The sequence below is a fragment of the Echiichthys vipera genome (assembly GCF_963691815.1).
Source record: "Echiichthys vipera genome assembly, chromosome: 10".
Taxonomy (NCBI): domain Eukaryota; kingdom Metazoa; phylum Chordata; class Actinopteri; order Perciformes; family Trachinidae; genus Echiichthys; species Echiichthys vipera.
Genome location: NC_139835.1, coordinates 16414151 through 16438829, shown reverse-complemented (window position 1 = coordinate 16438829; position 24679 = coordinate 16414151). Strand labels below are relative to the sequence as shown.

The window sequence follows — 24679 nt, the reverse complement described above, 5'->3', positions numbered from 1 at the left end:
AGCAAAAAAAACAGGAGGACGAAGAAGAGCGTTTGTAAATAACGCACGGCTCCGTGGAGTGGCAGCGTGATAAAGGTGATGTAGTCCTGCCAGCAGGCGTGAAGTGACAAAGTCCACTCTACCCACCAAAAACAAGTGCGACAGTTTGTAGCATCAACAGGCTCGATGGCTCAATATACTCGCGTTTCGGAGTTAGTTGGTTTAATTACTCTGCAGAATCCGCCCGTCAACGCACTCAGGTGAGCTGAAGACAGGAACAAGGCTGCGGAGCGTATGTCCACACAAGTTTGTTTTTTTATACATGTTGAGGGAAGACAATTTACTGCAAAGTCTTATCTCGTGGACTTTTCAATAAACGTTTGAGATACTGTAACAACCCCCTATTGTCCACCAAAAGGTGCACAAGATAACTTGATTTGTTAGCACAAGATAAACAAATACATAAAAAATGTATGTATTTTGTGTGTGGCGTCAGAACAAATGCTTAATCAATGGTGTAACGTCACTACATTTACTTAGGTTTGAGCTACTTGTACTGTGTAACTCCATGTTAGACTTATTTACAGTGCTGCCCCACTACACTTAAAACATGTGGTTTTTATTCCAGTACATTTGTCTGACAGCAGTTACTTTGCAGGTTAAGGGGTTGTTATTACAACGCCTGTGATGACCTATATATATATATATATATATATATATATATATATTATTGTTCATTTTATTAGTGAACAATAAAAAAATATATATTATTGTTCATTTTATTAATAGACAATAATAAAATGGCATTATTATGACACTGATCGGGACTATTTTGCTTCATAATGCCTGCTTTAAATTGTAATGCTTAAAGTACATTTTGCTGAAAATACTTCTCTACATTTATTTGAGTGGAATTTTGAAATAAAAACATTTACTTGTTGTTTCATGTTATCGCGCACATATAAACAATGCCTGATCAATTATCTATGTCAGCAGTTAGGGGTTATACCTTGCTCAAGGGCACCGCAGTCTTGGTAATGAGGGAGATCTATCCTGCCCCAATTTACAACAGCATATTCCATCTGAAATGCAGCTCATATTTTAAATAATGAAATTTATTTTTACAAAGGAGGGCTATAGCAGAACGGTGTGTATTGTCCCTTAAGCCTAGCTAATGAACATTTAAAGGGTAAACTTCAGCATCCCTGTATGCCCAGTGTCGTGTGTCTTTTTTATACAGTGCAGCGGTGAGGCAGGGCATCGTCAACACGGTAGAGAGAGCACTCAGTGACCCAAAGGTGAAGTCTGTGGTCATCTGTGGCCAGAATGGAGTCTTCTGTGGAGGTAACAGTTTTTTTCTTTTCTATTTCCTGTAACTTCACAAGGGTGGCACAACCCCAAATCGTTCCTTTTCATTGTTACTTTCAGATGTAAACTGCTGTCAGTGTGACCGTAGAGATTTGACAAAGATAAGATTTTTAAAAATCGTGTGAAAAAGATGGTTATAAAGGGTTCCACATCACACACTTGATGTCTTCCCTTCAGTGGTTTTCATGATCTACAATAACTGAGTCCATCTGCTCCTCAGCAAGAGGCCAAGGGCGTTTAAAGTTGTGATCCAATTGTCTTCACAAGCATTAAAATAAATAAATGCTATTCCAGGTAAATATATTATTATAATATTGAATTGGATTGAACTGGAACATAAGTATCTAGGACATAAGAAGCACAGTATTATTTCAAAAATATCTAAAAATGGTGCTACACTGTTCTACTTTCAATAGTTATACAACAAACTTTCCCTAATTAAACTAATAAAAACGCTTGAGGCATTTCTTTCAGCTACAGCTGGTGCAAGGTAATGCACTGTGAAAGAAGCAGATTTTAATTTAATTATATCTGTGGGATGCACTTCAGCCTGGAAGCGACCTTGTAGGGAAGCAGCAAGAGAGTTTCATTTTTAAAGATTTATGTTTTGGCTTCTATTTTTACAGATGACAGTTTGGAGGCAAATTTGAAATGGGATGTTGTGGTTATGTGGGATGTGCTGGAACCAGCTGGCTCTCCTTTTTTCAAATATATAATCAAACAATTAAAACAGGATTTCAATAAAAAATATAACAAAACATGCTAGCACAGTATTGACAAATATACCTTTTATGGGTGCCAATGAGACCACAAATCATATCACGACAGAATCAATAGTACACCATCACACACCAGTAAGAGTCAAATAAATAATAGTTTATGTTTAATAAATAAAAAGTGCAACTGTGTGTTATTAAACAAACTTAATAAACATGAACCAACAAAGAGTATTTATATGAGGTTCCTGGTGTGTGTTGATTCCATCAAAAACAACATCAAAAAGCAAATATATCTGTTGAATTAGATGCATTTAATATTACATTATGTTGCTGCTGTCTGTGTGTTTGAACCACCCTGACAAGAGCATCGATTTGATTTTTTATAACAGGGGCGGACATCAAGGAGTTTGGGACAAACATGACCGGACCTCCACTGATACCAATGATCCATTCAATCGAGGCTGCGAACAAGCCGGTGGTGGCAGCCATAGAGGGAAGTGCTTTAGGCGGAGGCCTCGAGTTGGCGCTTGGTTGTCATTATCGAATCGCACACTCTGAAGTTAGTTCGTGCTTCACTTCTCTTTCTTAGTGTTACAGAGTGACTGTCTGTTTGTTATAGTTATATTACCAGAGTCATTAAAAATGAGACCATTTTAAAACACAGCATAGCTTGTCCATGACACATTTTCTATGGTTTAATTTTGCACTGTAAAAGAAGATTTTTCACCCTTATATGCCATGTAAAAATCTGTGTAATGTGTTAACTAAAGCTATCTCTGTGAACCCACACTGTTCAGCACCTTATATTCATCAAGGGCTGTGCCTTTGTGTCCTTTCAGGCCAGACTGGGTCTTCCAGAGGTGACTCTGGGTCTGCTGCCAGCTGCCGGGGGAAGCCAACGTCTGCCAAGGCTCATCGGGGTCCCAGCTGCCTTAGACCTCATCACCACAGGTAGCAAAGACAGGTTAACCTTGCCTGACTTTTACAGAGTTTGTAGTAGATGTTTAGACCAGATACAGGGAAGTATCAATGAATGTGAAGAAGTCACCATACATATTGGGTCTGCTTTTCTTACAGGTTTTTCTTTTATATTTTTGTTCCTGTACTTTAGTTGTTGTTACTGGTTAACACAACATGAAGATGTCCCTGCATATAAATAAATAATATATTAACACAGACTTGGCAGAGCTGTTTATTATAAATGAACCCTGTACACAAGAGTGCAGCTGCTGTTTTGCAGATAGTAGCTTACTCTTATGACCAGCAGAGGTCAGCATGTGTTTAGTTTTAGTACTCACAACCACAGAAGCTTTTTCAGTGATTTACTGCTCTGTTCTGAAATAACAAATGAATTCAGGCAAAGTGTGATCCGTCATCTTTTTCTTTTTTCCCCCCCTATTTCCTATATCTATTCATCTTTTTTCCTTATTTCCTATGTCTATTTTTGTTTCATTATTTAATAAATGTCAAAATTTTGCAGTGATTCTGAAAACCTTGAAGGCTTGTTATTCCTCATCTAATAATTTGAAATGTCACATTTCACCCAGATAGACCTTTAATGCCCTTCATGTCTCCCACAGGCCGCCATGTGACTGCTGCTGAGGCACTGCACCTTGGCATTGTGGATCAGGTTACTGCTCACAATACGGTGGACGCAGCTGTGAAGTTTGCCCTGAGTGTTGCAGGTGAGGCACAGAAACCGGACAGCACAGGTACCCACTGGTATAAAATCCAATCACTCTTCACTGGTTTGAAAATGAACTCAGTGGAAGAAAGATAAATTCTTCCCTTTTGGGCAAGTCTGAATCAAGAAGTGTCGAGGTGTAGGTTTGTGGAAGTCAAAGGAAGCAGAAAACACGGCAGGCAGATCCTCCACCACAGAAGCCATAAATGTTTCATGGCTCTGTCAGATGTGCTCTGATGTCTTTACTGCTTTTGCTCTATTATTTAGAAGGTCGAAAAGGGACAAACTTTCCTAGAATATTAATAACGGACCCTCGCCAGTCATTTAGGAGGATGTGTGTTCTCTGTGCATGTGAATAAGACTAATATACCCACTGAATGGATTGCTAAAGTGTGCCACGTCCCTACAGTTTACCAGGAATGATTTCTCAGTCTGTGTAAAGGGTAACACATTCAGATTTGCTACATGACTGACTGACAACACTAGACAACACTAGTAGGCTCAACTGACATTATTGTGCAGAGGAGGATTTTATTCTTCTAAACAATTAAACAGTGGCCTTATTTCTATGAATTTTATTTTCATTTGAAAATTAAACTTTGACGTTTTGGGGGATATGCTTTATTGTTTTCTTGTTGAGTTGGATGAAGAAGATCAATACCCCTCTCAGTAAAAAATTACACTACCACCAGCAGTTGATTAGCTTAGCGTAAAGAATAAAGTAGAGGGAAACAGCTAGCTTGTTTTGTCCATAGTTGCCTAACAGCACCTAATGCTCTCTGTTTAACACCTTTAAGTGTAATTCCGGCGTAAAATTATCCCAGGGTCTTTTTTGGCAAATTCGGTAATCAAATAAGCCATAATTCTTTCATGTATGAACGATTAACAAAGATATCCCGGAGAGTCGCTTACAGTCACTAACAGCCAGACATGGCTAGCACTTATTAGCTCGGAGCAGTATGGTGAATGCATTAAAACAGCTTTTTTAACCACAAATACTACTCAGAATAACACCAAACCTCTACAGTAGCATGATAAGAGTCCTTACACATAAAACAAAGCATCAGTGGGCTCCTTTCTTTTGTATTGACTTTGGTAATTGACTTGAATGGACTTTACTACGAGACGAGCTGGTACCGGGGTAGGTAGGCTTAAGTAAGTCTTCAAAACACTTTTAATAAACTCTGTGTTCACATACTACGTTGTTGGTGCTTCGGTTAATGGTAATGGTAATGGTTCATCTACTGTTGTATTAGTGGTTTAAAATTTTAATGTGTTCCCTGTTCTGCCCTAAGGTAATCAGTGTTACCCACTTTTGGCTGTTAGCGACTGATAGCGACTCTCCCAGATTTCTCCGTTCATAGTTGTTACACAAAAAAAATTGTCTCGATGGCTTATTTGACGAGTATATTTGCAGAAAGAGACCCCGGGATTACACCGGAATTTCACTTTAAGTGGTGTTTGTTCTGTACAAAAGCCAAAGTGTAAAAACAACCTGCAGGAATATTAAATGCTGGACTAAATCTTGGCCTGGCACAGCCCAGCTAGCTGTTTGCCCCTGCTGCAAGTCTTTATGCCAAGCAACGCTTAACAACCTTTTAGCTTCATATTTAACATAAAGCTGTGAAAGTGAAGAACGTATCAAACATCTCATCCCGCCCACAGCAAGAAAGTGAGTACACTTGTTTCCAGAAAACTATTCCTTTTTAAAGGTGGAGTTTGTGATTCTAACCCAATAAACTTTTCTGTAAAATTTAGATCCCCTCATAATCTGCTAGCTGTCTGTTGTTTCGTGTGTTTCAGTTGGAAAACAAACAAAGATGCTCGGAGCCTCGGGCGGAGAGAGCAACTCTAAATCTCGCACATGCGAATGTTCTGAAGGAGCACTGATGGTTGTATTCGTTTGGATGTTGAGTTCAAATATCAATAGTCTTTCTCAAAAATCACAGACTGCACCTTTAAATATAGTATTTGTGTTTGCATTGTCAGATCATGGGAGGGGAAGGTGTATGTTCTCATTACTATACGGTTCCGAGCTAGTTATTGTTTCAGAGATGTAATATTTAACCGTTTGTTGCTATCTTACTTGGAAATGACAGATCATTCTTAAGACATTTCAGTTGGTATGAAACCTGTAAGTTTGTGCCAAATGTTCCGCCTTTAGCCAACAATCTCACTAAGCCTGGGCAAAATGTCAACAGCGATTCTCCAGGATTGCCTGTAAAACATGATTTCATAATCAAGAGATGATTGCAGTCTTGTGCTTTTGTCCCCCTCCATACAACACCAAGCCAAGATGACATTGAGTGGGTGAGAAAGTGAGTGTTGTTAGTAAAGCTGAGGCTTATAGTGAGTCAGCCAGAGAAGCCAACAGCATACAAGATAGGAGATTTAAGTAGATAGGACTGAAATCAGAGGAGACTTTAACAGATACTCCGGTCTTGAGTTGGTAAGCATTTGTGTTAAATCGGGACAGGAAATGTGTGTCTAAATTTAAGAACAAAATGTGTGACATTGAGATGCGTGGCTGGTGAGTCAACCAGCACATAAAAGATTTAGTCTGTCACATCCATCCAACATTAAACACTACACAGCAGTAAAGCTGGCACATAAGTATGTGTTTAGGCAAAAAGCAGTTTTTGACACATAAATGAATGCACGTGAGGACACACACACACACACACACACACACACACACACACACACACACACAGTCAGACACACACACAGTCAGACACACAGACAGACAGACAGACAGACAGACAGACAGACAGACAGACACACACACACACACACACACACACACCCCACATGCACAGATTCAAGTCTCTGCTGGTGATTAATTTTTTTTACCCCAGTAGTTTCAACATCTGCCCGCTACATCTGTCAGGATGACCAGGCTCTCCACTCTGCACAACAAATCCATTGACACAGCTCAACCATTTACAGATTAACTGCTGCAATAATGCCCTCCTAAAGTACATTGGAATCACATTGCACCGCCACACATCATCTCATCGACCTTTCAGAATGTACTTTTAACCTCGCCATTCCTTTTTTTCCTGATATATTGATACTGACTTTATTGAGCAAAATTGCTAGTTATTGGACTGAGTAGAGATAACGGATCAGATGCGGCTGCTGTCCCTTTAAGCTTTGCCATGGTGACCCAGTTTCTGGCCCAGACCCACGGCTGAGTGTAATTCGGTGGAGCTGTGAAGGATTCTGACTACTGTCTCATGTAATCATGTCAGAAGAGACAGGAATGAGAATTAAGATGCTTTTAACAAGGATTCTAGCAGAGTGGCCTTCTCCTTCACTCTCATAGTTTGCAGGCTCAAATTTGTTGCCAAGTTTTTAGGCTCTAATTTAAAATTTTCTCATGTAGCTTCACCTGGAAAACTGCCACATAGTGTATCATTGCAAGTATGAGAACCACAAAAATTAAATTCTCAAATGATCAACTATTTCCCCAGAACCAAAGCAGAATGCTGATTTTCTTTTTAGTTTCAGATTGGTGTTATGCACTGGCACAGAAATCCCTAAACTTATGTTGGAAATGGGCTCCGCTATTATAAACTACTGGGTTAATTAGTGATTGAGTTGCCAGTTATACCCAGACTTACTGATGGCTGACAAATTGGAGAAAGTGGTAAAAATTGTTACTAATGGAAACTCTGAAGGGCTTTTCAGTTGTTGTTTTGTTGCAAAAGTCAGAGAACTGTAAGTAAAAATGCCATTCCTCTGGATACATGTTTCTTCCATGTTTTCTATTTTAGGTCAGTCACCAGATGCCCGTCGTATAAGTACTTATCTGTGTCCATGCCCGCCCAATTCGGAGGTTCTGTTCGAGGAGGTGATGCGGAAGGTGCGTCAGAGTGCCCGTGGAGCTATAGCACCAGTTGCCTGTGTCCAGGCAGTGCGGGCGGCCGCCACACTGCCCTACTCTCAGGGAATGGAGCGAGAGAAAGAGCTAATGGCCACTCTTTTCACCTCGGGCCAGGCTCGCTCCCTGCAGTACTTTTTCTTTGCTCAGAGAGCTGTTGGCAAGTGGAGGATGCCCAGTGGAGCTCGCTGGGACACAAGCAAGCCCAGGCCTGTACATAAAGCAGCTGTCATTGGTAAGAGCTTTGGGCTTTTCATTTTTATAATTGTCTGAGATTTCAATAAGCACATTGACTCATCAAGAAATCTGTGTGGCATCTCCAGATTAATGTTGCCTGCGGTAACTAATTCCTAATTTATAGTTTGGCTGTAACTGGATGAACTCTGTCTTCTCTGCAGGGAGGATTGGATGTATGACAATCTGGATATGTGAAGCTCAGCAGCTTGTGCATTAAAATTGCAAGCTCTGGAAAAAAACTTTATGCCCCCAGGCTAAAACTATTTACATTCTAGCTTTGTGTATAGTGCACAAAGATGGCTTTTCTGTCATTTTTACTTGTTTATACTGTACTTTTAAATTTATTTATTTATTAATTTATTTATAAATGATGATTCTGAGGTAGTTTCTCTGTAATCACCATGTGATTTTGTCCAAAAAGGTCTTGGCACTATGGGGAGAGGCATTACAGTGGCCCTTGCTCAGACAGGGTTGTCTGTAGTCGCTGTGGAGACCCAGGAGAAGCAGTTGATGGAGGCAAAGCAGGCAGTATCTGGCATGTTGGAGCGAGGAGCTAAGAGACGTGGGGTGGTTCCTGCGCTTGATAAGATCAGTTACAGCAAAAGCATCCAGGCTGTAGCAGACGTCGACCTGGTCATCGAGGCTGTGTTTGAGGACATGGCCCTGAAGACAGAAGTCTTTCAGCAGATATCTGCTGTTTGTAAACCAGGCACTTTTCTGTGTACCAACACTTCTTCACTAGATGTGGACCAGCTGGCCTCTAATACCCGCAACCCAGAGCTGGTGGTTGGGATGCACTTCTTTGCCCCAGCCCATGTCATGAAGCTTCTAGAGGTGGTGTACGGACCACGGTCCTCTCCTCAAGCTGTGGCCACTGCCATGCAACTGGGAAAGAAAATGGGAAAAGCCAGTGTGGCCGTTGGCAACTGCCGGGGCTTTGTGGGTAACCGCATGCTGAAGCCATACGTCGAACAAGCTTTCTTCCTGTTGGAGGAGGGAGCTACACCTGAGTTGGTAGATCGAGTGCTGGAGGAGTTTGGTTTTGCCATGGGTGTGTTCAGAATGTCCGACCTTTCCGGGCTCGACGTGGGCTGGAGAGTCAGAAGAGGAGATGGGCTGGTGGATCCTGGTATGGCATCAGGGCATTCCGCTAGATTCCGACAAGGCAGAAGGTATAGCCCCCTGGGAGACCTTCTCTGTGAGCAGGGACGGTTTGGCCAAAAAACAGGCCGGGGATGGTACCAGTATGACAAACCCGGCAGTCGGGTTGCCAGATCTGACCCCTGGCTGCACAGCTTTCTGGAGGAGTACCGAGCTCAGAGCCGCCTGGTGGCACGCAGCATAGACCACCAGGAGGTGCTGGAGCGCTGCCTCTATGCCCTGATCAACGAGGGCTTCCGCATCCTGGAAGATGGAATAGCTGCAGGACCCGAAGACATCGATGTCATCTATGTGTTTGGGTACGGCTGGCCCAGGCACCGTGGAGGTCCCATGTTCTATGCTGGCATGGTGGGGCTGGTAAAGGTCCTGGAGAGGCTGGAGCACTACCACCAGGCTCATCCTGATGTGCCCTACCTGCAGCCCTGCAGCCTCCTCAGAAAGCTGGTGGCCAATGGAAGCCCACCTGTCCACAAGTGGAGGGAAGTCATCAAGAAACTCCACAGCCAGCTTTAAATCTCAAGCATTTCCACTGTCATCTCTCTATTCACTTTAAATGAGGGTCATCTTCTGTGGTTAATGGCAATGGCATGGACTGCACTTATATTGTGCTTTCTAATAAAGCTGATCTTTTGTCTGTGATTATGGATGATTTTGTGGGAGGGTGTTGTGGTTTCTTGGATTAATAAACATAATAGCTCTGACTGTGGGCCTATACAGAGTTGCCACTTGATTAATATACTCTACAATGTAATAAATCCCATCTTTGTGCCGCTTAGACATTTTTTGTTGATACTATCAGAGATGTTGATATATTGACTGTATCAGTGGTTCTAATATTTTGATACCATGTGCATATAAATGGTGGTGGTCAAAATACTAGAAACACCTTTCGATACTTCAGCTACTACTAACAGGTATAAACATACAAAATACAACCATCTTCTGACGCCTCAATAAAGATACTCATGTACTGAATTTTGTTTGTGTCATTTAAACTGTCCTATTTGTAGCTGGTACACTATGTACAGTATCTCATCTAATCTCATCTCATCTTCATCCGCTTATCCGGGGTCGGGTCGCGGGGGCAGCAGCTTTAGCAGGGGACCCCAAACTTCCCTTTCCAGGGCCACATTAACCAGCTCTAACTGGGGGATCCCGCGGTGTTCCCAGGCCAGTGTGGAGATATAATCTCTCCACCTAGTCCTGGGTCTTCCCCGAGGCCTCCTCCCAGCTGGACGTGCCTGGAACACCTCCCTAGGGAGGCGCCCAGGGGGAATCCTTACTAGATGCCCGAACCACCTCAACTGGCTCCTTTCAACGCAAAGGAGCAGCGGCTCTACTCCGAGTTCCTCACGGATGGCTGAACTTCTCACCCTCTCTCTAAGGGAGACTCCAGCCACCCTCCTGAGAAAACCCATGTCGGCCGCTTGTACCCGCGACCTCGTTCTTTCGGTCATGACCCAGCTTTGATGACCATATCTACTTGGCTATTGCTTGGCTTGTTACTCAAACTCTCCGTATATCCAGCTAACTGGAAGCCAATTCCAGGCAACGTGATGGGAAAAAAGATCCTGCAAGTGATAATGAGAAACTTTCGTTATTACGAAAAAAATAATGAAAATAAGGAGTTAGGATCACAAAACAATGAGAAACTCTTAAAATAATGAGTAAGTATGACAAATAAAAATTTCTTAAAATAATGACTTGCCTCGAGAAAGCTTCTCATTATTTTGAGAGTATCATTATTTTGCCATACTAAGTCATTTCTAAAAGCTTTCTCATAATGATTTACAGGCTGAAACTGGCTGCCTGCGGTAACTTCTTGTGGCATTTGATTGATTTGTTTCTGTCAAACTTTTCTCTTTGGAGGAGAAAAGGTGAAACTTCTTCTCTTGGGTGTCTCATGTTTCTGTTGTTCTGCTGACTCAGCTGCAGCGGTGACAGAAGAGTTGAGGGAGACACTGAGCTAAACTGCTTTTATATAAATCAATGGCTCAGCCCCATTCTCGGAGAAGTATCACGCCCTCAGCCATGAGCAGATGTTGTGGGTTGCCATCTAGCGGCTGATGGCTTCAAACTGAACAGCTGGATTATGCAACACTAACTGAAGCGTCGTATCTTCTTTAAAACCAGGTTAACGCACGACAAGATTATAATTAAGGGGAACTGGAGTATTTCTTTCAGATCCGCACCTTGGTGCTTTGAAGTTTGAAAGCCCGGATGTGTGTCTGAAGCGCTTAGAGCAGCTGGCTTTGTGTTCGTGGACTCCTCCCGTTGTGTGATGAAGTTCAGATGCGCGCCGTTGTTCCGTACGCGCGTCACAGAGAGAGAGAAAGAGAGAGAGGGGAGCTTCCCGAGGCGAGGGGAGGATGGAGATCTGTGTGGATCACGACCAGGGGAGGCGTTGGATGTGACATTACACGCAGTTAACTGACGCTCTCCGACTTTTACAGGATATGTTCCCACCCTTTGTATGAGCGCTTACCCAGCTGCTCTGGATTCAGACATCCAGCACCGCCTTTCGCCTCTTTCGACTTCCCAGCTGAGAAGCTTCCACGGACCGTAAAAGAAAACCTCGGCTCGGTTCCTTTAAAGGGTTATGTTGTAGTTTACTCGGACGGAGCTTTTTTTTTTGTGGATCCAGGAAATGTTGGCATGGCCGCCTCGCGATCGCAGAAGTGTCAGAAGAGTGAGAAGTTGGACGAGGCGCAGGCTTTGGCCAAGAGCTGCGCGGGGAGACCAGACTTCCTGCCTTGTGATGGGCTCTCCATCTGCGCTACCCACAGCCACGGGAAGTGCTTCAAGCTGCACTGGTGCTGCCACTTGGGCTGGTGTCATTGTAAGTTTGGTAACTGTTTTACGTGGTTGAGTAGCTCTCTGTTATACCAGAAAAATCTATCTCGCTGTCACTGTGATGGGAATGAAATGTTGGTAGTCACCATGGCCATGTTGTGAATGCAGAAGCATCAGTGCACTGGAGTCATCGTCTCGACTAAAGGGCCAAATGTAGCAGATTAACTCGATACTGACGCATTGGCTGCCCCTGTGATGTTATTTCCTTTTTTCATAAAAACTTCCAAACATATTTTAATGTTTTTTATATTCAATATTAATGTGTCAGAGTCCCATCTATCCTCATCTGAGACCTTCGAATGAATACTTTATGTACTCTAAATAATGGAGGCTGCAAAAATTGAGTAAGCAGGGAAATATAGATGTGTTTCAGGGACAGGTCCTGGTTGTGATGTTTGCTACTATCCTTCTGGTTTTTGCTATCACGTGTTTATTTGTGATTTATTTTGATTATCCAAACAGTAGGCTGTGCAATATGCTGTAGTTCAGTGCAGGGCATGAAATTAGAATGACTAAAAACAGACTCCCAACTTTACATAACAACATATACTGTAGTTGGAATCTTTAGCTGTCAGTGGTAATGTAATGTATTATATGTAATGTTTATAATTTTCTGTAAGTGCATTGATCTACTCTGAATGACTAGCTAATTCATGTTTAAAAGTACTTAGGAGTGGAAAACACTAAAATACCTAATTTCAATTACTTCCAATTCACTTCATATTGATCTGTCAGTAGACCTTCATGGCTTTTATGCTGTAGTATATGCATGCCTGGTTATGGATGCATATGTCTGTCCTACATTTTAATAATGAGAGCATTCATGTAGGCTATGTATGTTATGTAGAAGGATCAAAAGGAGTCCATATATTTTTATTTTTAAAAAATGGATTAAGTCAGGCTTCCTTAACTCCACTGTTAATATCGATACTTGGAAAAATGCTCGGTGGCGTCACACTTGAGTCATCACTTTCATTTCTGCTTTATAGGATAAGTCTTGTGATATTTTTTTAGTGTCAACAAACCCCATGACAAGACCAACACCAACAATGAATCTACTAACAAGTACAGCCTGATACTGTATATCGTATTCATCATAGACCATTTTAAAGACATCATGTTTTCATCATAATGAGCATGGGCACTGTAGTTTATTATCAGGTCAATCCAACATACTAGTAAACACTCTCTAGAGAACCAAATGTGTATTAATCCACAGCTGAAAATAGTCACCAACAAATGCACTATTTATTCGTGTTTGAGTTATGTTTGCTAGAAATTAGAGTGCCCAGGTGTTTTAGGAAATTAAGTAGCCTGTATTAAAAATTGTGACCCAAATTTAAAGATTTACATTGAAGAAAGGAATGGGCTTGGGGCTACAGACGATTTAGGGATTTCAGAAAGTACTGAGAGATTAATTAGCATACTGTTTTGGTATTTTATTGGATTTATTGATACGAACAAACATTAAATATCATTACCATCCTTAAAAGAAGGACCTTTGGCCAACAAGTCATCAAATAGTCAAGCAGTTAGTCAAGCTCAGCAGCATATATTCTTCGGTTACAGGCTAAATATTTAATATTATTAACTGAACACAATATAATCAATATCATTCATATTGACTGTTGCATTGGCTGTATTGGTAATGGAGCACAGGGCTGCAGCTCCATTCAAACATGGACGATTTCTTCTGACACTTTGAGAAATGTTACCTCAGACACTTTCTCGACCTGACACTTCCACACATCTGCAGCAGAGCCACAATAGCCGTGCCTGTACCTGACAGGATGTACGTCTCTTTGTGCTGCCCTAATTTATCCCACTATGGCTGCTTGAAAATCCTCAGATCAGTGTAAAACACAATCACCCTCCACTCTGCACCACTCAGCCAAGGGCTTACAGTGTGCAACTGCACAAGTCACATTGTAATCTTTGCCATGTAAACATTGGATTTAGATGCATGCCTCTGTCCAGAATGTATCTGATGTGGCAGAAAGAAAGATAAATTCTTTCCTGTCTGTATTATGAACGCCACATCTGGGATTTATGTTTCTCAGCAAATCTTCTTCAGCGTTACATCATTTGTAAACATTTAGACTCGCTCCTCCTTTCTGCTTGGAAGTATTCATCACTCTGGCTGAAAATGTGCTGTGCAATGGACATGGAGGGCCAGTATTTAATTCAGCCACATCATAATGGAGTGTCTCACCTTCATGTCCCTTTCCACTGTAATTCACAGGCTCCCTCTTACAGGACACTCATGCACCACACAGTGAGAATAAACCAGCTTAGACTGCTGAATCAGACAGAGACAGGGCACCGTAGAGAAAAGTATAGCAGCCGGCGTGCTTTTGCAGGCAACGCCTGTATGCTCTTCCACGCTGGATGCAAAAGAATTAACTGTTGTAATGCCCTTTATCTCATCATGTTTTCATTTTAAATGTGCTTATGACTGTCATCTGAAGTATAAACTTGTTCTGAGGCTGATAATTGCACATTACCACAGGGGCCTTGCCTGACTGCGATTTTAATAACATTTTTAATAGGTTTCCTGGCAAACAAATACAAAGGTCAATGTGTAGTAAGACTTTTGCTCAGCATTTGAATACTAATACACAAATTATTTCCATTATCGTACCTGGGGAGCAGTGATTACCTGTGGCTTAATTCCTGGCTTCTCGTATTTCCTACATACCATGGCACAGGAAACAACTTCACGGTCTTCGCCCCGTCAGTTTCTTCTCTCAGACACGACACTTAGTCTTTGCAGGCTACAGTTAAAAAAATGGCGTTTTTAACAGCCTTCCAGTAGTTTCCACTCTGTTGTAGCTCTGTTAAACCTTTTGCTGAGAAAACGGGGTAAACTGAAATTGGATGTATGTGGAGGCAGTGTTCCCAGCTGGTGACAACATCAGTCCAAGCCTCTCATTAGTGGTAATTAGCTGTGTTTAGTGTCACCGCCAATATGTCATGTCTGATGAGAGCTTCTGCTCACAGCAACACTGGAACCACCTGGTCTGAATATTTATTTCTCTCTCTTTATCCTAGACTAACTGATTACAATTACCAGGCAGAGCAACAGATTACTCATTAAGAAAGTCCTGAGCAGTCTTGTAAGTCTGCTCAATCTCTGTCAGCTTCAATTTTGTACATTACAACTTGTACTTCTCTCGTAGATACAAGAAAAGTGGGATCTTTCTGTCAGACTTCCTCGCCCCATCTGTCACACCTCGCAGCTGTAGCTCACTATTTCTAAAGGGAAATATAGAGGCTTATTGGATAAAGCTCTGCTCTATTAATGATCGATTTGCTGACCAATTCAAAATTTGCTACCGTGCTGAACCATAAAAAGCTTTAGCAATTATCAAAGGATCGATACATTCTTAGCACAGGCCAAAGGGGATGTTTTTTGATTGATTTTGAACCACTTTATGCTGGAAACATTGCAGCACCAAACAAAAGTTTGTCAGGTTTTTAAAGGATTATTGCAGATTTATTTTCGAGTCTGTCTTACTGCACCACATTCTCTGTTTGTGTTGCTAGCAAGCAAGGATAACACAAAAGAGAAAACCGTGTACAAAGATACCCACTTGATTTGACTAACTTAGACCACTGAAGTGACATATTAGCTTTGAACTGAACTTTAGAAGGCATATTTGCATGCAAAAAGGTCACTTTTTTAAAGAAATCAAGTCAATTCACTACTTGCCCAAGTCATTCTGGGTGACTCTGACCTAAAGGTCCTATATTATTCTACTTTTTAGGTTCATATGTCTCAACTGGAACATGTTTACATGCTTTAATGTTCAACACATATTTCTCTTATACTGCTGTCTGAATATACCTGTATTTACTCTCGGAAATGCTCCTTTTAACCTACTGTCTCTTCGAAATGGTTGTTTTCAGATGGTTTGGTGTCATCATGCAATAACAGTGAGACCAACAATTTTCATAGGAAGATATTCTGATATGTCACAGAGAGAAAAGGAACATAAAGTGAATGAAGGCTGAATTCCATTTAGTTTCAGGGTCCTGGTATTGTTTGTGCTGGTTCCCTGTCACACTGACACTTGAATAGAACAGAGCCATTGTTAATGTTCTTTTCCTACAATGTCAAAATGTCTGCTCTCAAAATGGCCTATTACCTAGTTAACTGACACGGTAGTGTGTGAATAGAGCAGATCACTGTGATGGAGGTATGTGTTATAAAAGTGCATTAGAGCATGTAATGTGACTCGTGTATTAAAATAGAATTGAAGAAATCTGAACCTATCCTTTAATGCCTTTATGAGAGTTATTGCAGTGTTGTTTTAAAGATCTTTCAAACAATTGTTTACTTCCATGAAAAGTCCATTGCACATTTTCATATTTTTATGCAAGTTGAATTAATGAATAACAGAAAAAAGTAGACTATAACTACGAAACACAAAACACATATACACACATACCCATATATGTATATACTTTACAAGAGTTGAAGCAAGTTGAGCTTAATGTTCACTATGCACAGGACAAACAGTTCAGAGAGTTGCATTTTTTCACTATGGTGACAGACTAAACAGTGGATATCAAACTGGCTGCAAGTCAGGAACAGCCTTTTGCCTCTGGAGACAGGAAACAGGAAAATGGTTTCACATGATGCTGGGTCAGACAGTCCCCTATTAGCTGAAACCTGAAACTTATGTTGTTGCCGGGGATGCAGTCTCTTTGTAGGACGGATTTAAACACAAAGAGCAGCGGATGTGTGAGTGGACTGTATCCACTGGCCAAATGGGTGCAGCAGCTGTAGATATAAGAAAACAATCTGCTAAAATAATTGTTTTAGTTCATCTGATTTTGCCAACATGCTGCGTTGAACTGGTGGATTTACGGTAGAAGAAGATCTGCTCAGGCTGCACATAAAGATTTCCGTCTTCTGCTCAAAAAAGAAAAAAACAACTGAGGGGATTGTTAATGACTCAGTCCCCACCGAGGCTTTTATAAATGCCGATATTAAACTGACATAATCTCTGTGAGATAGTTCTCTTCTCTACATGTTGAGTTTAAGACCTCAATCTCCAAGTTTTTACCTTCCAGCTGTAGAGCGACAGTAGGGCAGAGTGATGCCGAAGCTCTGCGTGAGAGAGATTGAGGAGCTGCTGTGTATGCTGCATTATTCAGAGAGACTATCTCCTGTATTAAACCAGACACAGGCCCAGGAGAGAGAAGAGAAGGTATGCAAGATGGAGGCAGGTGGGGGCAGAGGAGTTGGAGCTCTTCATACTGTACATAGATGCTCCACTCTGCACCCTCCTTGAGAGAGTAATCTGTAACTTCCCAGGAAAGAGCTGCCTGTTCTCCCACGGTCTCATTAGCCTCTAGAACTCTTGGTTTCCCCCTATATTTTAAAAAACAGATTTTAACATTCTCTATCTCCTTCTTCCAACAATTAAATTAAGCTAATTGATTCTTACACTGACTGGAATAATAACTCCCAAGTCACCCTAATATGTACCTTTGGACACTCTGTAGCTCTCCTGAATTCATAATAACATTTTTGTAATGAAGTGCTTTTACTTTTAATGTACCCAACTGCTTCATTTACATCTCTGGTCTGTAATCGCCTACATCCCTCAGAATGCCTTTCATCAGTCTACAGTGACCTTGTTGCTTTCAGTGGCTCTTAATGATAACTTGATAAAAAGGCTTTCCAATTAAGAAAAAAAAAGTTATGAGTCATTTGCCTTACTCAAAGTGCAACATTTCCAGTGGCTCCATATTATGCTGGTCTACTGAGGCTGCTGTCTGTGGAAAATTTTGCGCCTGTGTTTCCTCTGCAGTTGATTTATTCACATTAGGATTTTAGGTGTAAAGTGGTCGATCTGCAGAGAAGCTGCTGATTCTGAAGCACTGACTCAAAAGCTCTTATATTTACTTGGAATGTTTTTCTTTTATTCTGTCAGTCTTCATTGCACCAGGGCTAGACATGTGTTGTGACAGAATGTTGTCTGTGTTGCTAGTTATTTGTGAAAAGGTAATGTATCTCCACCTTCATCTTCTGTTGCTGTCTGCTCCTAAAGCCCTCTCTGTGTGCTCCTAATGGCCTCTTCTAGTTTACACCAGAAGAAAAAACAACCAATCAGATCAGAGTCAAACCATCTCTTGACACAGCGACCATGACTGACCTGAACTCTGATCAAACTGTGAAAGTAGGCACGGCTGATCAAATATGAATCAGTATTCTATTACTGTGGTGTCTAAAGTGTTTTCAGAAACATATTTTAGTGCAGATGAAAAATTAGAAAGTTTGTGACCAAGTTGAGCCAAAGCCAAGCCCCACCCGCCCACCAGCCAACTGGCAAGACAACTTTCTCATTTTAAGAAGACTGAAATAAACAAAAATGACAGGAAATGCAAGATATATCACTAGTAATATTTACCATTTTGCACTCTCATTAAATGACCAAATCCAACAGTGAATTGATCTTAACAGGTATTTTCTGTGCAGCCAGGAACTCATAACTGTTTCCTTAGTGCCCTTGTGTGATGTGTACCTTCATTACCATGAACATGGACACTGTAGTTTATTTTGTATTAAACCACGTTTGTACTGCCATGAATCCACCATTTTCTCTTGTCTAAGTTACATTTGCCTAAAACCACAGTACCCAGCTGTTTTAGGAAATTATTTAGCTTTTTTTTTTTCTTGAATAAATTGAGCTATATATTTGTGACTCATTTTTAATGATTTACATCTTCTGTAGACCTATGCCTGTGGGGGATGGTAAAATGTTCTCAGTTCTCAATTTAGCTATTTTTTTCTTCTTTGTGAGGACATCTGGCCTTTGTTAACACACACACACACACACACACACACACACACACAAACACACACATTGCAGAGGGAGCACAGGCCACTCAACAACAGACATTGTCACGCTAGGGCTCCAGCACTGGGAAACACGGTACAACTGAATATCAATAAAGCTGCATAGACAGTGTTCACTGACTGTCAGTCATGTTTTTATATTTCCAGTAAAGGACTGTTCAGCTTTGTTGAGCCTTTTGTTATGTCTGTTGTCGAGTCCATTTATGTTGGACCTTGTTGAACGTAGTTGGTACATTTGCAGGATATGACATTTTAAGCAACCGACAGTTTGACAGATATTCAAATTTAAAGGCACCCTGTTGAGGGCAAACCATCCTTACTCACAAAAAAGCATCGTGCATCTTCTTGCAGTCCTCTTTGATCTCTGCCATTGAGGGTGCATTCCTACCATTAGCAAGCGTGTGAGCAGGATCCAAACAAAACTGGAGCCTTCTTGTAAAAACATTGCTCTTTAGTGCTTCTAATAGTCAAAAACTCACGCAATTTAACTTTCAACTATCATAGCCAAAGTATGTGCAAGGAAAATATCCCATAATGGCAAAAACAACCAATTATTTTCATTATTTATTAACCAGGCAATTATGTTGTCTCTTAATCATTTGTCTATAATTTATCAGAATACTGTGAAAAAATATTACAAAAATATTCAATCTAGACCAAGAACTATAAACATCTGTACATGAACGCTACAGTTCAATGTCTTCGTCTCCTGGATGCCGTCTGTCACAGACCTCTGAGATCTGTAACTGGTTGTAAACCTCTCACCATTGTACTCTCTTTTCTCTGGTCAGTTGGCCTTCATTTTCCATGCGCAGAGTTTTGCACTGGTACAAGCAGTGTCAGCATCAGGATCACAATCACAATTGGGATGAAGCGTATGCACCCATGCTCATCTGATGGGAGGGGCTTAAGACGGAGAGGGGAGGGCTGTATTATCAAATTCTGGCATTTTAAGAGACTAAAAAAACAAAGAAAGTAACCACCACCACCTACAGAATTTTCGATAATAGTATTTGTAATCGTACTGTATTTGTAACAATCCAACTTTTGAGGTATGCAGTTAACATATTAGAAAACAGAAAGTTGTGTTTTTCTTAACGTGAAGATTCTGCTCTTCTCCTCTTTGCCAGACTAAGAGAAATGAATCAATGCTCAGTCCTCTGGGATATTTCCAATTTAGTGCAAATTCAATTCTGCATTCTAAACACACCTTGTTAATCTACAGACGGGCTGCGTTCATCCTGCAAAACTTTTGAGGACAAGTTTGTGGTAGCTCTGTGTGTCTGTCTGTGTGGTTGTCTGCCATTGCATGTCTGCCCCTCCCTAATATCGCTCTTGGTATTTGAAACTCCAGATGGATGAATGCAATTAAAAGTAACAGCTAAAAACTAAATGTCAACACAATGCCTTCCACAGCTTTTGTAGTCGCCATCGTATCTGCTTGAATGGGTTTGTGTCAGTCTGAACATGGACCATTGAGTTCCTCTCATTAAACAGAGGACGGATGCTCTTCCCCCCTTTTTGTCTGCCTTGACATTAGCTCCTGTTTTGTGTTAACAGTGTTAACAAAGTATGCTGACATCAAGCCTTTTTTAATCGCTTCATATATCAGTTCATGATGCAGTGTTGTGTCCTTTATAGATGGTGACATAAATTAAGTGAACTATGTTTGCGGGCAGAAGTAGAATATATAGTTTCAATTAAACTAAATATCTTCTATTTCATCAGCAAAAACCTCAAAATAGAGCCACTTCCCTCCTTTGAAGTAGTCTTATGTTTTGAATGTAACCTGGGAACAGATTTTGATTGAATGGGTCCCCCAGCCAGTGAAACAAAAGACAAGGACACAGAGTGAGAGGAAGCGATGCGTAGGCCTGTCATCTTGTGTAGTTTCTCTCTCTCCAGGGAGCCGGTTAAACACACACATCTGAGCGGCACTATTCAGGCAGCACAGCTCAGAGTTGGAGGCAGTGGGCTGCAAACAACTAGTAACATTTGGGAGCAGTCAATTTGCACAATCACCACCAGTATATGAGTTGCCAAGATGGGTGGCATAACTCACATGGAAGGCAGCAAACACATGTCTGGCCTTTGTTTTAAAGAGGATGTATGGGGCTTTACATATTACACCATTGTTATCCATTATGTTTGAAGTCCAGATGTAAATCAGCACCACATTGTTGTATGGCATTGTTTTTCCTACATGTTATTTTTTTGCATCAGCTTCTTAGGGTCAGAAATGATTTCTTCACTGCTATGGATGGCGTAAAATTTCAACTGTTACACTCTGGCTGCAGCTCCGCCTGAGATGATGGTGGCAAAGCAGGAATGGCAGCACGAAAAATTCTTTGTAATGTGAAAATGACGACTACCTTTGAGAAAGTACAGACGCAAAGTTATCACTATTTCAAATTTCCAGCCCACTTTTTGGTGTCTTCAAAAACAGCATCCTTGCTCCAAACTGACTGAAAACCTGTGTTTAGTCTGTCTTAATATTACTATTACATTTATCTGCTCGCTACAATGACCTATGAGCTAAGGCTCAAGTGCGATTTTACATGATGGGAAGGGTTCACATTTGATTGGATAGATGTACTGTATGTTTACTAGTGGTGCTAGGGTTCGGTTCGTATTACAGTCTTTGGGTCACGGTTTTAGTTTTCATTTGCGCGTTAGGGAGAAGAAAAACAACCATTTCTGTGTCAATGTTCTCTCTGTATTTATTGTTTTTCAACAATAACATTCATTCTCTTACTTTAAGTTTTACCTCGTCTATTCAAAATCGACTTAAAAGATGATGGTGCACCCTGAAACGTTACATTTTCTCCTTCATATGTCAGCTCCTCTGAGCTTTGTTTGGCAAAAGGGAAGGGAGAACTCTACATGCAAAAAACATAACTGTTATTTCAGAAAACAATGCAGTTCATGCGCAAACCGGGCTGGTGTTTGTGAAGTGAATGTTTTTTTTATTTTTATAAATTGATTCTTTTGGGGTTTTTTTACAGTTCAGTTTCATCCCTAATGTATACACCCCCAAGTGTCATCAAATATTCCATTTGACAGGAAGAGAAAGGGGAGTGATTTTGACATATGAATGCTCAAAAATACTATTGTGGGGACAAATTTGGTGTATACCAAGAAGACAATTAATTATTTTCACTATGTCTTAAAGTTACATCAATTAGAATGATCAAAGTGCATTTATATGCTGTGGCAGGATTCCTGCCAAATGTCTCCACATGGTGCCATAGTTTGGATTTATTTACTATTTTATTGCATTTAGTGTTTTTTGGTTTCTTTGGGGCAGTGGAAATAAGTTGTAAACACAACATTGACATATTATCACCTTTCAGTTGATATGGTGAAACTAAACTGTTACTTTTCAAAACATTTGGCTGACACATAGCATGAAAACTGAATTAGGCTTTAGCTTTGTTTTGGTCTTTAATAACTCCAGAAATATCTGCCTCTTATTGCTCCCTAATGCTTCACTGTGTTCACCAGCTATAACTGTGTGCTGTTTGATGCTGAGCATGTAACATACAGTGAGTTAATCAACGATTTTTCTCTTTTTTCCCCCTTTAGGCAAGTATGTGTACCAGCCCATGACCAATGTGTGCCAGCTGCCCAGCACAGCTGTGCCAGCTGTTGGGACAGAGTACAGTAACACCATGGACTTGTCCGTCTCTCTGGCTGAGCGCTTCCTGAAGCTCGCCCCCTGCTTCCAGTCCCCGCCTCACCTGGAGTCGCCCAAGTACTGCGTCATTGCCGATCTGTTTGTTGATGACTACATTGTAAAACGCATCAATGGAAAGATGTGCTACGTGCAGCGCCCTCCACCTCCCTTACCAGAACCGCCTCATCCTCCTACTCCTCCACCCCCTCCTCCCACTTTACCTCAGATGCCCAAAAATCCAGTTCAGCCTCGGCAACCAGTAAAGCCTACACCGCCGACCCAAGATGCACCTGTGCCTGTGCAGCCTGCCAAGCAGGTGTACAGTGAACACAAACATCCTTCCGTCATGGATAAGATAAAAGGCCCCAAAATGGACCACTGCTCCTCTCCATCCAGCTCCGAGGACTCTGGCATCAACGCGCTGGGTCTGCATTACCTGGAGTCCTGCGAGGAGGAGAGCGAGGAGGAGGAGGAGGAGGACGAGTTGAGCACAGATGGGAACTCAAGCCCTGGCAGCCTCTGGGATCAGGACGACTGTTCTCTGCTTTCCCCCTCCAAGTCCATGATAGAGATCATCGAAAAGATTGAAACAACTGTTTAACTGACATTAAAACGAACACCAGCTGTGAGGGAACTCCAGAGCAGAATAACTGAGAATAAAGATTGAGGATTTATTCTACATAGGACACAAATTCCTCTCTATTGCTTCAGCAGGGCTTTTCCGGTGGTTTAGTTGAACTTGTTTTCCTACGGTGGCCGAGGACTGTACGCCCGCACTCACACACAGCCGCCTCTCTTCTGCCCACATCCCCTGCATGGACTGAATTTCTAGAACTTATTAAAATACAGGAGAAAAACACAAGCACAAGAATACCAAGCACATGCACATTGGACCAAATAGACCTCCTATAGGTACTTATACAGTGAAAAAATCCATAGTAGGTGCACATCTGCCAGAGGAAAGTAGGAGAAAAAGTTAATTTTTCCTTAGATTCCCTATTTAGGTATATATTACTGGAGTTTTGTTGAAGACGAAGGTTTTCCTGATGAAAGATGAGCAGTTAGGTAATTCTCAGTGTTATCCAGTCATCAATCAGGCTGTCAGATTTATTGTAAATCAACATTTAAGTGGCAGATAAGTGTACAATTTCTTGTTCTCTAGCTAATGGCTCCACCCACACGTATTTGTGATGATGACACTTATAATAACTACAAGGCCAGCTACCTCTCATGGGCCTAAAGCACATCAGCCTTTTAACCCGTTAATCACTCAGCTCCAAGCTGAGCACACCTGTTTTTGTAAACGTTAGTAAAAAGATTCCCGGCCCACACAGTTTGTGTGCACTTTACTGACACCAACGCGAGCTGTATGTATAGGTCAGTGTTCGACAATCAAGAATTACACAGAAGCACATTCCTATACTGTACCTGCCAACCAGGGCCAAGGATACTCTTATAAAACCATTTATTAGACATTAACACATTGTTCTGACTCTCTGGTCAAGCTCAACTGAACTGCAACGCTGTTCAAGGTTAAATGTGGCATTAAGCAAAACATGTCTTGTATTGATCTCTATTAGGAGCAAAGGAATGAATTAGCATGGACGTGTCTCTGGCAGAGCTACATTGACAAAAGTGGAGTCACATTATCACAGCAGAAACTAGCAAGACACGCAGTGAAGAGGGAATATATCTAATATATATAAACTTATATAACAATAAAGCTGCATTGTTTTTTGCTTTTTTGGCTTGACAGTGAAATGTCTTGTGATGCCAGCTGAAAGTGGAGTCTGGGAAAGGTGTGCTGGCTAGACTAGTATGTCACAGTTATATTGTTCAATGGGGCTGCAAAATGTCACTTAATGCACCTTTGAAGGGCATTACAGTATGGAATATGATGCTGAGTAGGTGTTGTGATGTTGTGATGGACATGATATTATAAGAAATGCACTCAAATATAACATTTCCGAGACAGCCCCTTAATAGTGAGTTAGTAAAATGAAGATGGGCTGGGTCTAATTTTTCTTTTTAATGTTTAAAGAGTTATTTCCTGGAGAGTTAAACGCAAAAATCACTAAAATATTCACAAATATATATTGCTACAATGATACGCTAGATTTAAAAATAATAATAATAATAATTTTGCATGACTGCATTCATTTGCCGAAGTCCCTCATGTCACAAAACGAATTTAACAAAATCCTGTATCTGTCATTCAATTAAAATGTTTCATTATTCTGGGACA

General features: G+C 41.1%; 2 protein-coding genes across 2 annotated transcripts in view; both read left to right on the top strand.

Annotated features, from left to right (window-relative positions):
- Positions 1–42: 42 nt before the first annotated feature.
- Positions 43–9863, top strand: ehhadh (enoyl-CoA, hydratase/3-hydroxyacyl CoA dehydrogenase). The gene is made up of 7 exons (XM_083922173.1): positions 43–239; positions 1220–1323; positions 2456–2625; positions 2906–3017; positions 3647–3751; positions 7530–7871; positions 8295–9863. The coding sequence occupies exons 1-7, from the start codon at positions 166–168 to the stop codon at positions 9545–9547; spliced, it is 2160 nt and encodes a 719-aa protein (XP_083778299.1). The 5' UTR covers positions 43–165; the 3' UTR covers positions 9548–9863.
- A 1514-nt stretch (positions 9864–11377) lies between these two features.
- LOC310952605 (UPF0524 protein C3orf70 homolog B-like) overlaps positions 11378–24679 on the top strand; it is a 13344-nt gene continuing 42 nt past the window's right edge. The window contains exons 1-2 of the mRNA XM_083921255.1: positions 11378–11873; positions 22344–24679. The exon at positions 22344–24679 is cut by the window's right edge and continues 42 nt beyond it. Coding sequence (XP_083777381.1) covers positions 11690–11873; positions 22344–23035 — 876 coding nt within the window. The 5' untranslated portion in view covers positions 11378–11689 and the 3' untranslated portion in view covers positions 23036–24679. The remainder of the gene's footprint in view (positions 11874–22343) is intronic.